Genomic DNA, 14,323 nt, shown 5'->3' on the forward strand with positions numbered 1-14,323 from the left:
CAAGTTTTAGTTAATTAGGCTTTTAGAAAGAGTATACTTCAGTTTTCTGTTCTACTGTAGGAGTGTGTTCTGGCTGTAAAGCAAGACTCTTTTTCTATACACTAATCTGTATTATCGCTTTTCCCCGATATGGGCCTCTTCTGTTCTCAGACATACAGATGCCTTATTTAGGTTTGCTTCTCTGGTATGTGAAGCTAAAGAGTAATTGCTGACCGATTCTGAACTGCTAGGATATTATTTTTCAAATTTTTGAATATTTGGATATAGTTTAATCAAATTGGGTTTAACTTTAAACAAGTTACATTTGAAGTGTTGAAGTTGAAGTTTGACTAGCACATTTTTAAAGGTTAAGGGAACAATTGTATTTTGTTTTGAAGAGGTGTCACGCAGTAAGCCATGGCGTTCTGGATCTCATAAAGACTCGTTGATTTTGTAAATGTTTAATCCAATGGTAAAATATAGCAACCACTAAAATGGAGCCAGGTACAGGAAATGTTTCTGCACCCATTTTACTGCCTTTGTGATGGTGGATTTCACAAAGCATTGTTCTTTTCTTTCCAAATACGGCAAAAATCCAAACATATACTAGCTATTTTTTTTTGATTTCATGACTTGTATGTTTGTGCAGCTGATGAAACAGAATACTTCAAGGGAAAAGATTATATTGGATATTTGTACAGCTTATAAACACTCAAATAGCTTAGCTTCTAATGGTAGCTCATTTGAAAGGAGGGAATAGTGCTATATTTTATCAGAATGTGTTGAGCTGTTTTAAAGAGCAATGTACAGGTAGGCATTGAAAATGAGCTTCTTTTGATGTAGCACAATATTAGCTCCTTTCATTGCTTTGTTACACTTTATCACTAAAATTTGCTTCTCTGACCCATTAGAATGAACAAGCCAGGACCTTTTTAGTTAAATGCAGTATACCTTCATGTTTGTGGTGTGTGTGTGTGTGTGTGTGTGTGTGTGTGTGTGTGTGTGTGTGTGCGCAATGTTAATTTTTGTGTGCTGTTTGGATGTTTCTATTAGGTTTTTTTCACTTCAATTTCTGTTTTCTAGTTTTGCTGAATGAAATGTTTTGTATGGCTTTACAACTACTCCGTATTGAGTTTGATATTTGTTGGTTCTGGCAACATGAAATCACAAAGTATGATAACGTTTGCAGATACAGCAAACTCACATAAAATTTAAATGGAAGAAACAGTTTACAGATTAGTTAACATGTCTCAGTAAAAATAGAAAATAAAGACTTGTGTTTATATAATGCCTTTTCATGTTATCTGGATTTCCCAAAGCTGTTTACACCTAATGAAGTACCTTTTTGAAGTCTAATCATGTTTTAGTGTAGAACACAGAGCATACACAAAGCCATTAACTTCCAAAAGACTTACCTCTGCAACATTCCAAAATGATTTTGATACAGTCTAGTAAGATAACGTGTTCTTTTTAAGTGTATCTCAACAGCAAAGATACGGTAAGAAAATTTGTCATACGCAGAGAGCTGAATACTGTGCAAACTCAAAGGGATAAGGAAAGTGCAGGAGTGGAATCAAAGGGGAATTTGGCAAGCAAAGACAGGGTGCAAAAATATTGGCAACTAAAGTCAAGGAAAACACAAAGTTATTTTGTAAATGTATTAGATCAGAAAGACTTGAATTTAAATATCTCCTTTCATGATCATGCCACATCTCCAAGCAGTTTACAGCTACTAAATTACTTTAAAGTGTGGTTATTGTCATAATGTAGGAAAAGTACAGCTAATTTCTGTGCAGAAAACTCCCAAAGGCAGGAATATGATAATGAGAAGCTAATCTGCTTTTACAGTTTTCATTCCAGGATAAACATTGGTCATGGCATTAGGTACGTCTCCCCTATAGGTGCAAATTTGATAAAAAAAATCATCTAGACTCGAAACGTTAACATGCTTTCTCTCTATGGATGCTCCCTGACCTGCTGTGATCTCCAGCACCACCTTGTTTTCAGGGTAAATCTCCACTATTCATTTTCAAATTGATGAGTTAATTTCTTCTTTGTGTCCTTTTTTAAAAACAAAAGAGATAAAAGTGAGAGATAATGCTCCTAAGATGCTGCTTGGCCTGCTGTGTTCATCCAGCTCTACACTTTTTTGTTATCTTGGATTCTCCAGCATCTGCAGTTCCTTTTATCTCAGAAATGAATAGGATTGACATAGTAGTAGAAGCTACTAAGGAGAACCAGCAAAGAAACGGTGGAATCTCCAAACACTTTAATGCTCTTTGAGGAAGGTCTTCGTGCCTTGATTTTTGTGAAATTTAAGTGAATGTAAGGGGCATGATTAAGAAGCTTGCAGATCATGTGAGTAATGACTAAGTAAATTTATAGGCTGCATGAAGATATCACCGATCTGGTCAAATGTGTGGCGATAAAGGGAAATGGAAGGTATCGTCATAAAATGTGAGACTGTATGTCATAGGAGGTCAAGGGAACTCAATAGATGGGAGGATAGTGAGAAATGTAAATGAGCAGAGGGGCCTGGAATGTACTCCCCATATCCCTAAATGTATTTATTAGTGGTTAGGAAGGCATAAGCAATATTGGCTGTGGGGTAGAATATAAGCAAGAGGAAGTAATGCTAGAAATGAATAACTATACAAGAGCTACATACATTTTTAATCACTGTATTGCAGGAAGGAGTACTTGCATCTGAGTCCAGAGGAAATTTGCTTGGACTGGGATTTTTATGTTGTGAGAAACAGGCTGAAATTTGAAGAGATTTTCTTTAATTAAAAAAAGAAGTTTTTCAGACCACTTTCATTTAGCACCCACTTTTTAGTAATGTGAGTGAGTTTGCTCACTGAGCTGGAAGGTTAGTTTTCAGACGTTTCGTCACCATTCTCGGTAACGTCATCAGTGAGCCTCCGATGAAGCGCTGTTGTTATGTCCCATTTTCTATTTATTTGTTTAGGTAAACAGGATAAATAGAAAGCGGGACATAACACCAGCGCTTCATCGGAGGCTCACTGATGATGTTACCTAGAATGGTGACGAAACGTCTGAAAACTAACCTTCCAGCTCATTGAGCAAACTCACATCTAGAACACAACCTGAGCTACAAATCTTCTCAAAACTTAGTAATGTGAGTGCTAGGTGATGGAAAGCTGTATTTTCATTGTGTCAAGTAGAAATCTTCTACTAACACAGTTAACTTAATCTGAAATGTGAATGAATCCTTAATTATGTATAATGTATCTGGTTGAGAATTTTTACAGACATTCTGAAATAGCTCTTTTTGAATTTGCAGGTTTGATTACGACAACGTCACGAAAACTAGACAGAGAGCAACAGGCAGAACATATCCTTGAGGTAAGTTTCATTTGTTGGCTTTAAAGATTTCTTTAAAAATAAACTATGGATGTTTGCTAACATATTATTCATTTATATTTAAAGCTGTTTCCATGTCTGCTTGTTCTAATCTAGTGTGACTTAGATAGAGACAAAAAAACTGCAAATGCTGGAATCCATGGTAGACAAACAGGAGGTTGGAAGATCACAGCAGGCCAGGCAACATCTGGAGGAAAGGAGCAGTCTGCAATTTGGGAATTACCCTTCTTCAGGACAGGATGTGGGGGTAGGAGGAACTGCAGATAGAGTTGGGGGAGAGCTGTGGAGGTGGAACGGTGGTGATAGTTGGACACAGGTGGTAGGTACGACCTGGTTGGTCAATGGGACAGATGAATCTGGTCAGTGGCTGGAAGGGGGAGTCAGAAGGTGAAATGGAAGGGAGGAGATAGGGCTGGAAGGGGAGGCTGGGCGTGGGTGGGAAGGTTATTTAAAATTGGAGAACTCAATGTTAATTGAGTAGCCTGCCCAGGCAGAAGACAAAGTGGTGTTCAAATTTGCATTCCAAGTTGCTGCGACACTGGAGGAGGCCGAAGACTGATATAGACAATGGACAATAGACAGTAGGTGTGGGAGTAGGCCACTCGGCCCTTCGAGCCAGCACCACCATTCATTATGATCATGACTGATCATCCACAATCTGTATCCTGTTCCTGCCTTATCCCCAAAAACAAGACTTCCAGAGGCTCAACCCTAACCGGGGCGGGAACTGGCTGCACCCGGACTTGAACTCAGATCGCAGGGCTCAGAAACCAGTGTGCTGACCACTACACCACAGCAACCAGGCAGGCGGGGAGTGGAACAGGGAGTTAAAATGGGCAGTGACCAGGAGGTTAGGTTGGCTGTTCCGGGCCAGGCAGAGATGCTCAGTGAAATGGTCACCTTGTCTATGTTTGGTCTCACTGACGCAGAGAAGACCACATTGGGAGCATCAGATGCAAAGGCTAGGTTGGAGGAGGTGCAGGTGAAACTCTGTCTCACTTTTCAGGACCCTAAACGGTCCTTATTGGAGGTGAGGGAGGTGGTGTATGGGCAGGTGTTGCATCTTTTATGGTTACAGGGGAAGGTACCGAGCGGGCTGGAGTCATTGGTGGTGAGTGTGGCACGAACTAAGGAGTGGAAAAGGGAATAGTCCTCATGGAAGGCAGAGAGGGGTGGGGAGTGGAAGATGTTCTGGCTGGTGGGGTCCATTTGGAGTTGGAGGGAATGTTTGAGGGTGATCTGTTGGATGTGGAGGCTGGTAGGGTGGAAAGTAAAGACAAGGGGAGCCCTATCTTTGTTATGTTTAGAGGGAGGGTGGTGGATAAGAGCTGTGGAGTGAGGAATGGAGGAGGCACGGTGCAGGGCAGTCTCGATGACAGGGGAGAAAAGACGGACATTGGGGATGTTTGGGAGTGGAATGTCTCCTCATCAGAGCAGATGTGACGGAGATGGAGGAATTGGGAAGACGAGATGGAGTTTTTGCAGGACTCAGGATGGGAGCAGACATAGCCTAGGTAGCTATGGGAGTCTGTAGGTTTATAGTAAATGTTGGTATGTAAGCTGTCGTCACAAATCAAAATGGACAGGTCAAGAAAGGGGAAGGAGGCTTCTGAGATAGACCAAGTGAATTTGACGGCAGGGTGGAAGTTGTTAGTGAAGTCAATGAACTGCTCCAGTTCAGCCTGGATGCAGGATGCAGCACTGATGCAGTCATCAGTGCAATGGAGGAGAGGTTCGGGAACACTACCAGTGTACGTACTGAAGAGGGACTGTTCAATATAACCAACAAACAGGCAGGCGAAGCTGGGGCCCATGCGAGTGCCTGTGGCGACCCCCTGGATTTGTGCTTTAGATCAGGCTTTCAAGTGTTTTAGTTTTGAGCATCCTTTTTTTATAAATCATATTTGGTGCACTGAACTCCCAGACATCCCTCATCATGATATTAGGAAAGTACTTTAGCAGTTGTTTAAGTGGAGGCTGCACAAGAATTGATTAATGAAGGGGCAGTGAACGTAGGGCCTAGTGCCGGAATAGGCTGCATTACCAAAAAGCCCTGAGGACTTTCTTTGCTTCAAGACATCTATATTGCTTTGGGCTGTTGAAATTTTTATCAATGGTTTTTTGTGAAGGATGAGTGTTGGAAAACTTCAAAGAAAAGTAAGTAAAGCCTTTTCAGAAATTAGTATATGACCGATGTAGATCTTTACTCATTCTCACCTTTGCAGTACATTGGTAATGTTTTTTATCACTTCTGCCTGACTTGAGCTCCAGTCTGACACTTGAGATAATTGTGCAGTGTGAATTTGATGTCATGTGAGCTATTGGTTGACTGATCTCATGAATGTATGAATTATGAAGGTGTAATTGAAAATTCTCCATAACCCATTTAGATAATTGTCATAAAAGTCCTAAATTAACTGTCAACTGGAATTTAAATTTCATAATCTGTTCAACAAATACATTTGAGACCTGTAAAATTATGCTCACTTTTAGTTTGATCAGTTGTGACATTGTACTAAAACCTACACTGAACAGAGAATATGGAACTGGGAAATCAAGTGTATTATACTGGTGTGATGCAATAAGGGTGAAAGATGTGTCTAAACCATTTAACAAAATAGACCAATCTGTTGGGAAAATGACATTCTTAAATATATCTAAGAAGTTGTCCAAACTTTTATCATTTCAAAATAGTGCAACATAATGTGCTGAGTGTTTTAGATACCTTGCATTTGGTCAATATGGGATAAAATGAATACTGGAGATAAATTGCCCTTCAGAAGCTGCATTCCACATTTGTTTCTGTAATTCTAGATATTTTCTGGTGTGGTGCATCAAATCACCTAGTCTGAACGATCTCTCAATGGAAAATTCACTTGGTCGTCAGTTATCGTGCATTCTGCATTCATTTCTTAATAGGAAAAAAAATGAACAAAATCAAAAGTTTACCTCATCTTCCCACTTGAAGGAAATATTTATAATGAAGAAAATGGTGTTATAAACACCCAATGTATTTCCAATTTGCCACCTTTTGGCATTGAGATTATTCCCTGTTTATTCCCTGGCTTGCAGTGGCCAACTATTTTAGGAATGTGCTGCATAAACTGAACTCACCACAAAACGACTTTGCATTCCAGATCTGCGGCGAGTTACCTCAGTTTGACCAAGTTACTGTTTGGGCTTAACCTCTTTTTTTTTTTCTCTTTTTCTTGGGCAATGTCCCTGCATTGAGTTAATTCCACTCTGGTAAATGAATTGAGCTGACTGACAAATCCAATGATTTGTATTTTTATAATTATCCATTTGATAATGAAATGAGTCAACAAATTAATTAGGGTGTCCTATGAAATGTGCATGATGAGACAAAATTAATTTACCTCATGCAGCTTATTCTATTTGGCTTTGACTAAGCTTCCAAGTACGAATTGTAGTTAAGCTCATTCATTATTCCGTAGTAGTACAAATAATCCAGTGATATATCAGAATATTGCTTTCAGGTTATTGTTCATTGGAATGTATAATTTAGACATGTTCAAAGATTCATGTTTCTTGGTGGATGACATTTTAATAAATATCAGGTCATATAAATTTTTTGGGCATGACAAGTTAAAAGGCCTTTAGACGAGAACATTTCAAGACATAGTTCTGTACTGGAGAAGTGTTCTTCTAGAAATGTTTTGCTGTGTCTTGAGCTCACGAACTAATCACTATCATAGAAATCATAGAATCCTTACAGTGTGGAAGCAGGCCATTCGGCCCATCGAGGAAATACCAGTCCTCCAAAGAGTATTTCACCCGGAACAACCTCCTACCCTATCCCTGTAAGCTTGCATTTCCTGTGCTAATCTGCCTAGTCTGCACATCCCCATACACTATGGTAGCATAGCCAATCCACCTAACCTGCACAGCTTTGGACTGAGAGAGGAAACTGGAGCATCCACAGGAAATGCATGCAGATACAGGGAGAATGTACAAACTTCACGTAGCAATTGCCCAAGTGTGGAATAGAACCCAGATCCCTGGCACTGAGAGGCAGCAGTGCTAACCACTGAGCCACCATGCCACCTCATCATCGCTTTATGGGACAGTTAACTAAATAAGGTCAGGTCTTTCCGTCTGCCACCAGGTTTGTAAATATCCCTGTTTTCTAGCATATGGTTTCCCGATTAGATTTAATGGTGTTTATGCAACTTTGGGCTCCAAACACACTGCAATTCCTCCTTTGTGTGATACATTCTAGGTTCAGGACTTATTCATTGGAAATTCTGGATATAATTCACCAGAAGATTATTTGGCAGCCTGCTAGTCCCAGTAGTGCAATGACCAGGACTGAGCTTATAAGCATGGAGTCATAGAGATGTGCAGCATGGAAACAGACCCTTTAGTCCAACTCGTCCATGCAGACCAGATATCCTAAATTAATCTAGTCCCATTTGCTGGCATTTGGCCCATATCGCCGTAAATCCTTACTATTATATATCCAGTTGGGTGCATTTTAAATGTTATAATTGTACCAGCCTCCTCCACTTCCTCTGGCATCTCATTCCGTACTTGTTTTGCATGAAAAAAATGCCCTGTAGATCTCTTTTAAACCTTTCCTCTCTCACCTTAAACTTACCCCATATTCTAAATCCTCGAACCCAAGTGCAGGTGGTTTAATGGCAGGGTGATGTGGTGAAACCTGGAATGTGGGGGTGGGGGCTGGTGGGTTATGTGGAACGGTTGAGGGAGTGAGTGTGGGTGAGGTTGCACCCTCAAGGCACAAACCTTGTTTGTTGTGGGAGGTGTGTGCTGAGAGGGTTTTCACCATTCATTTGTGCCGTTGCTTTGAAATGGATTTCAGAAGCAATTGACTCAGCTAAAATTGCAATTGCTGTAAAGACACCCATTTGGCTTTTCGGCACATATTGACTGGCTGTTTGTCATCCTCCCTGCCAATTGATTGTGGAATACATTTTGATTGCCTACTACTATTCACCATGAAGTCGAATTGCTTCATTTTGTGGTTTAGGACTTCTTTTTATATATAAATGGACAATCTATTTGTTACTTGGGCTGTGTTTCATTATATTAAGCTGTTAGGTTCTCCATAATCACTTTTGCCTGATAACATAATTTTCAAGAAGCAACTGGTGTAGAGATGCTTTATGTTAATGAGTAAAATAATCTTCTTTTCTCGTCTGGATAATACCTATCTGCTTTTCTTGTTTCTTAATGAAACTTTTGTTAACATCGTAGTACATTGTTGACTGTTACAGTGTTGCCACTTGCAAAGTCAAGCAACTGGATTACTTTGAAATTCAATATTTTAAAGAACAGCTCAGGTAATTTTATACTTTCTGGTCAGAGGTTAGTTGAATTATGGTGTAATTAGAATGAGGGCCAATTGATGCACATCTATTAAACATAATTACATGTCCACCGATCCTTTGTGATTTTATGCCTTTGTTTATTAGTGAAATGGTTATTGGTTATTTACATCATGCTGGGTGGTATCTTTCCAGATTGATTGCTTCATTTAATATATGTTCATATGGCTGTTTCAGCTTGTTTGGCTTTCTGATGGGTAAAATATTGGCTGATTTAATACATTAAGTACAACCTGAGGTAGGTAGAAGGACTAAAGAAGAAAAACATCCCGTTTTTAGTACAAATTAAACCCAGATCTACCACACACTTTTGTCTGGTAATGGGAAAGGTAATTTTTTTGGAACTCTTGAGGAGTTTAAGCGCAGAATGCACTGAAGCTTTAATTTTTGGATTAAATTAGGTACTTGCTCGTGCTCAAATTCTTCAACTAAATCAAAATTAGGTCCAAGAAGCTTTCACTGCAAAACATAACTCAAGATTATTTTTATTTTGTTTGCAATGAAAGCAGAAAACACAGATCCACCAGGCCTTGCAAAGAGAGAAGACATTCTGGGTGGACAACTGACATCTGTATCGAGTGTCTGCTTAAAATGTTAATGTAACCTCAGATGCTTATCAATGTGATTTTAGTCTTCCTTTGGGTAGGAAATAATACCAAGATAATTTGTTGCTTTGAAGAAAAGTTTTTGATTACAGAAAAGTCACTGATTCCTCCTGTTTCACCTAACAGCTGGTGTAAGTTAAAAGTTCTTAGGCTTTAAACTATTTCAATAGGTTTAATTGAAATATTTTTAAAAAATGCATGTACAATACCATTTAATTGTTGCACATTTATGTCACAATTAGAGTTCCATCGTTTCAATCAATGGTATGTAGTAAGACCCAACATGCTTGTTTTGTAGTTTGAAATGCTGGCAGATGTCCAAAGCAGCTGCCTTTTGATTTGAACAATCCAGTTACAGTATGTGAAAACCAGCTTTTGCTAATTTTACTGGAGGAAAAATCATGTAAGCGTTCTCAAATGAGGTTCAGTTTATAGGCAGTGCAATTTTTCCTACACTAATAAAAAAGGCGCACCTCTCCCTCTCACAGACAGATTGCTGGGACAAAATGTTGCGCATCGGGGGAGGGGTGGGGTGTAGAGTTGAGTTGTGGTCCATCCTGCCTCCTTAATATCCCTGCGTTGTGGAGGTGCTGACTAGCAGCGCACTGATGCTGTAGGATAGATCTCGTGGATACTAGCCAAGACACAACTTTCTTATTCAAAGAAGAAGTGAAGGCAGCTCCTGGAAAATGCTATGGAGGATCAAGGTTATTAAGTATCAATATTTGTGGACAGCATTAAAGCTCAACCACACCTTGTAGGAAATGTTCCTGCTGGGCTGAAGATAGGTTCTATGTGGGGCTGTTTCCATGACAAGCAACACAGAATGTGTGACTGCACGAAACTTTCAATGTCGATATACTCTGAAATATAGGACCTTGTATTGCAAGTAAACTTTGAAGGGAACATTTGTCACTTAAAGTGTAATAGTGAACATAAAAGCCATTGGGATCTAAGTGAATTTGGCAGATTGGAGCTAGCATTGGCTGAGTGGCAGGAAGCAGAGGGTGATTGTCGAGGGGTGTTTTTGTGACTGGGAGTCTGTGTATTCAATTCAGATAACTGTGAGAATATGTTCTTGGACAAGACCAACATGCCAAGGGAATACATGATGATGAATGGTAGGACCTTGGAAAACACCAAGGATCACAGGGTCCTTGGTGTGCATGTTGACTGGTTCCTTAAGGTAGTGGATGGCGAGATGAAATGGCTAAGACAGCATGTGGGACATTGGTCTTTATTAGCTGAGGTATACAATTGAAATGTAGAGGGGTTATGCTGGAACTGTATAAAATGTTGATTCGGCCTCACCTAGAGTATTGTGTGCAATTCTGGAATCCACATTCTGGGAGGGATGTAACTGTACTGGAGAAGGTGCAGAGGAGACATACCAAGATGTTGCCTGGGCTGGAGAGCTTATGAAGACAGGTTGGATTGACTGGGTATTTCTTTTTCCCCCCCACTGGAGTAGAGAAGGGTGAGTGTGAGGTATGATTGAGATGTAGAAAATTATAAGAGGCATAGACAGGGTGTACAAGATGAAACCGTTTCCCCTTCGAGTGTGCAGTGTCAAGTGGCAGTAGATCTAAGGCAAAAGCGGGAGTTTTATAGCAAAGTGAGGAAAAATGTGCCGATACCATCAAACTCAAATCATTTCCCACTTCCCCAAATATCTCTCCATCCTAGTTGGGCATTCCTGGGCAGCACGGTGGCTCAGTGGTTGGCGTTGCTGCGTCACAGCACCGGGGCCCTGGTTTGATTTCACCCTCAGGTTACTGTCGGTGTGGAGTTTGCATGTTCTCCCTGTGTTTGCGTGGGTTTCCATTAGGTGTTTCAGTTTCCTCCCACGGTCCAAAGATGTGCCAGTTAGGTGGATATGTAGCCACAGGAAATGCAGTGTTACAGGGAAAAGGTGTTGGGATGAGTCATCAAAGATGAGGATCAACTTGGTCTTGTTGGGCCGAACGGCCGGTTTCTGCACTGTATGATTCCAGTTAGAATCATATCGCATTTGTTTATTGTCCCTGAATTAAAATACTTGAATTAATCCCTGTTAACTGCAAAGGCATCCATTTTGGATACGGTGTCAAAACGTCTTCACTTCGGTCAGTCATATGTAGTCGTTACAGCACCATCAAGAATTCCTGGTGCCGTGATGCTTCCTGCATAAATGATCCTCGTGTGTTAGGAGCATACTTGTCAATACACACTGATGTGTGAACAGTTTAATGCTGTGGATAACTCCAAGAGAATTTCAGAGATTGCTCAAACACATCCCACTTTCAGTCTTGGAGTTGGTCTGAATTGATCAGCGTGCTTGGTAACATAGACAGTACAGATGTAAAACAAAATCATGGAACCCAATCACTTGGCATATTTATGTTTTAATTCCTTATGTGAGATATCTTGTCTTAAACATAGATTTAAATCCAGTAAAACCTGGTTACATGCCCAATATCAAACATTGGCTATTTATGCTCTGACTTTTTGTTTTATCTTCCATTATGAGAATTCTGATCTCTGCTGTAAGGCATTACAATACAGAACGCGGGAGCAGGAGTAGACCATTTAGCCCTTCAAGCTTGCTATGTAAAATTACTTGTCCCAAATTGATTAAACTTAAAGTAAAACTGAAATAAAGGAAATGTTTTATTTGCTGTAACAATAAGTACATTTCATTTGGGACCTATGAACATGTTTTCCATTCAGTTAGAAAATTAATTTTGATGTTAAACTAGATAATTTAAATGCCAACACTAATAATGTATTCTTTTCCTGGCTGCTTTAATAGGTGACAATTTCTGACAATGGCAGTGTCCCAAAATCCACTATTACCAGAGTTATAGTAAAGATTTTGGATGAAAATGACAACAAACCTCAATTCTTGCAAAAGTTCTATAAAATTAAACTTCCAGAACGAATAAAACTAGAACGAGAGAAATCAGTTAAACGGGAACCAATCTTCCGAGTGATCGCAGCTGATAAAGATGAGGGTCCAAATGCAGAAATATCTTACAGCATTGAAGAGGGAGATGACCAAGGCAAGTTCTTCATTGAGCCTAAAACTGGTGTTGTCTCATCTAAGAAGTTATCTGCAGCTGGAGAATACGATATTCTTACGGTGAGTACATACATATTCGGTTGTAATATGTAAACCCTGAAATTCAGGCATGTCTGCTTATATATAAGTTGTGATAACCCTCAAATAAGTTGGGACAGGAGTCTTGTTTGAGCTGTGTGTGAAGGACCATGTTCCGGTAACCACAGGGAGCAATGGCATTGGATGGCGGGGATAGGAAGACCATGGCAGTTCTGGGATGGAAAGATGAATGACAATCTGAGTTCCTTTAATGTACAGTTGGAAAGACTACTGATTTTGGCTCTATATCCTGGTAAGTTGCTTGACTACTTTTGATTGTGGCTTATGGGTGATTGCTGGAAGTCATTCTCAGCAAAACTAATCAAGGAGAAGGGGCCTCATGCAATCATGTGCAAAAAAAGGGGATTTAATTCCTGTTTTAGCTGCAGATAAAGAGCATATTTTGTCCTTGCCAAATACAGCAGCAGTGCGCTTCAATGTGCATATGCTGTCTGGTTGCCAAACTGGAGCCTTGGTACTCCATGTAGTGATAAGTTGCCCAAGGGCAGGCTCTCTAGTAATTTTTCCAGGTTCACAATCCTGCATTTTCGTCTTAGTTACTGGTAAAAATCTCCCATTCTCAACTTCATTGTAACTAGTGTAACTAAAATGTGGTGAGTTTCTTATTGACTGGTTAAATACAAGTTGTTCCCAAAAGAACTGGCATCTGTAAATGAGTTATTATCCCTCCAAGGCTTAGTTCTTTTGCCATCACCGTGAAAAATTGTCAGTTCTGCTTTTGGCCTTGACGTGAAACAAGAGTGTGGGATGTTTGCTTAGGCCTGGGGCAAGTTGCAAAAAGATACTAAGTGTGATGACCATCCCTTGAGATCATAACTGACAAAGTTATCTTAGATAGTCCATGTAGTAGCCCATGGGTGTTGTGCCATTTTTTTTGTTTACGATATAGCATACCTCAAAATAACTGAGAAACACTGTTGTATTCGATATAATGTGTCACTATTAGTTTAATAAAATTAAGTAAGCCATATGCAGTGAAGCATTTGCAAGTGACCAGCCTTTGAGATGGAAGTTGGGTACCTTTATGGATCTACAGCATGATTTCTTTTATTCCAGTGACTGTGGGGTGAATGTTCATAACAGCAAACTGAAGAGTTATACTGCTGCCTGGACAGATCAAGAAATGACTGTGTGCTACTTATCAGTACAATGATGGTTCCTTTTTTATTGCCATGTACACTAGGATTTGAAGCTAACATAATTGTTTATTTACAGATAAAAGCTGTGGATAATGGTCGCCCTCAGAAATCATCTACAGCTCGGCTGCATATTGAATGGATTGTGAAACCCGAGCCACCAGCTGTGCCATGGCATTTTGAAGAACCTTCATTTTCCTTTAGTGTCATGGAGAGTGATCCAGTTACTCACATGGTTGGAGTTATTGCTGTTGAACCTGTTGGAACTACCCTCTGGTTTGATATCACCGGTAAGGAATCTGGTGGGGGTGCTTTCTGAATAGTTCAGTTGTAATGATTTCCAAAACTCAGACCTTATTGAATTGTCGACTTTGAAACATTGGAGACAGATGTCTTTTAAGTTGATGCTTGTTATTTTTGTCCCTGCTCCTTTTGAATATGTCAGCTCCCCTCTGGGGTGCACTTACAACTGAACAAGTTTAATCAATTGGTAGTGAATGATCTTCAAAATCATTCTCAGCTTTGAACCTTGAGTAGATTGCAAAAATCATGCGATTCCCATGTCATGAAATTCTCTGCAAATTTGGTAACATTGATGCAGGGACAATGATGACACTGATCCAGTAATCCACATGGCCAGGGTTCAAATCCCATCCTAATGACTTAGAATATGAATTCTATTAACAGATC

The 14,323-nt window shown here is 39.8% G+C and overlaps 1 protein-coding gene across 6 annotated transcripts in view; it reads left to right on the plus strand.

Annotated features, from left to right (window-relative positions):
- The window catches only part of fat1a (FAT atypical cadherin 1a), a 185,085-nt gene that overhangs the window by 80,856 nt on the left and 89,906 nt on the right, over positions 1-14,323 (plus strand). For all 6 annotated transcript variants that reach the window (XM_059648069.1, XM_059648075.1, XM_059648056.1 and 3 more), the window contains exons 4-6: positions 3,284-3,345; positions 12,129-12,458; positions 13,713-13,923. In XM_059648069.1, coding sequence (XP_059504052.1) covers positions 3,284-3,345; positions 12,129-12,458; positions 13,713-13,923 — 603 coding nt within the window. The remainder of the gene's footprint in view (positions 1-3,283; positions 3,346-12,128; positions 12,459-13,712; positions 13,924-14,323) is intronic.

Source organism: Stegostoma tigrinum, chromosome 1 (genome assembly GCF_030684315.1).
Source record: "Stegostoma tigrinum isolate sSteTig4 chromosome 1, sSteTig4.hap1, whole genome shotgun sequence".
Classification (NCBI taxonomy): Eukaryota; Metazoa; Chordata; class Chondrichthyes; order Orectolobiformes; family Stegostomatidae; genus Stegostoma; species Stegostoma tigrinum.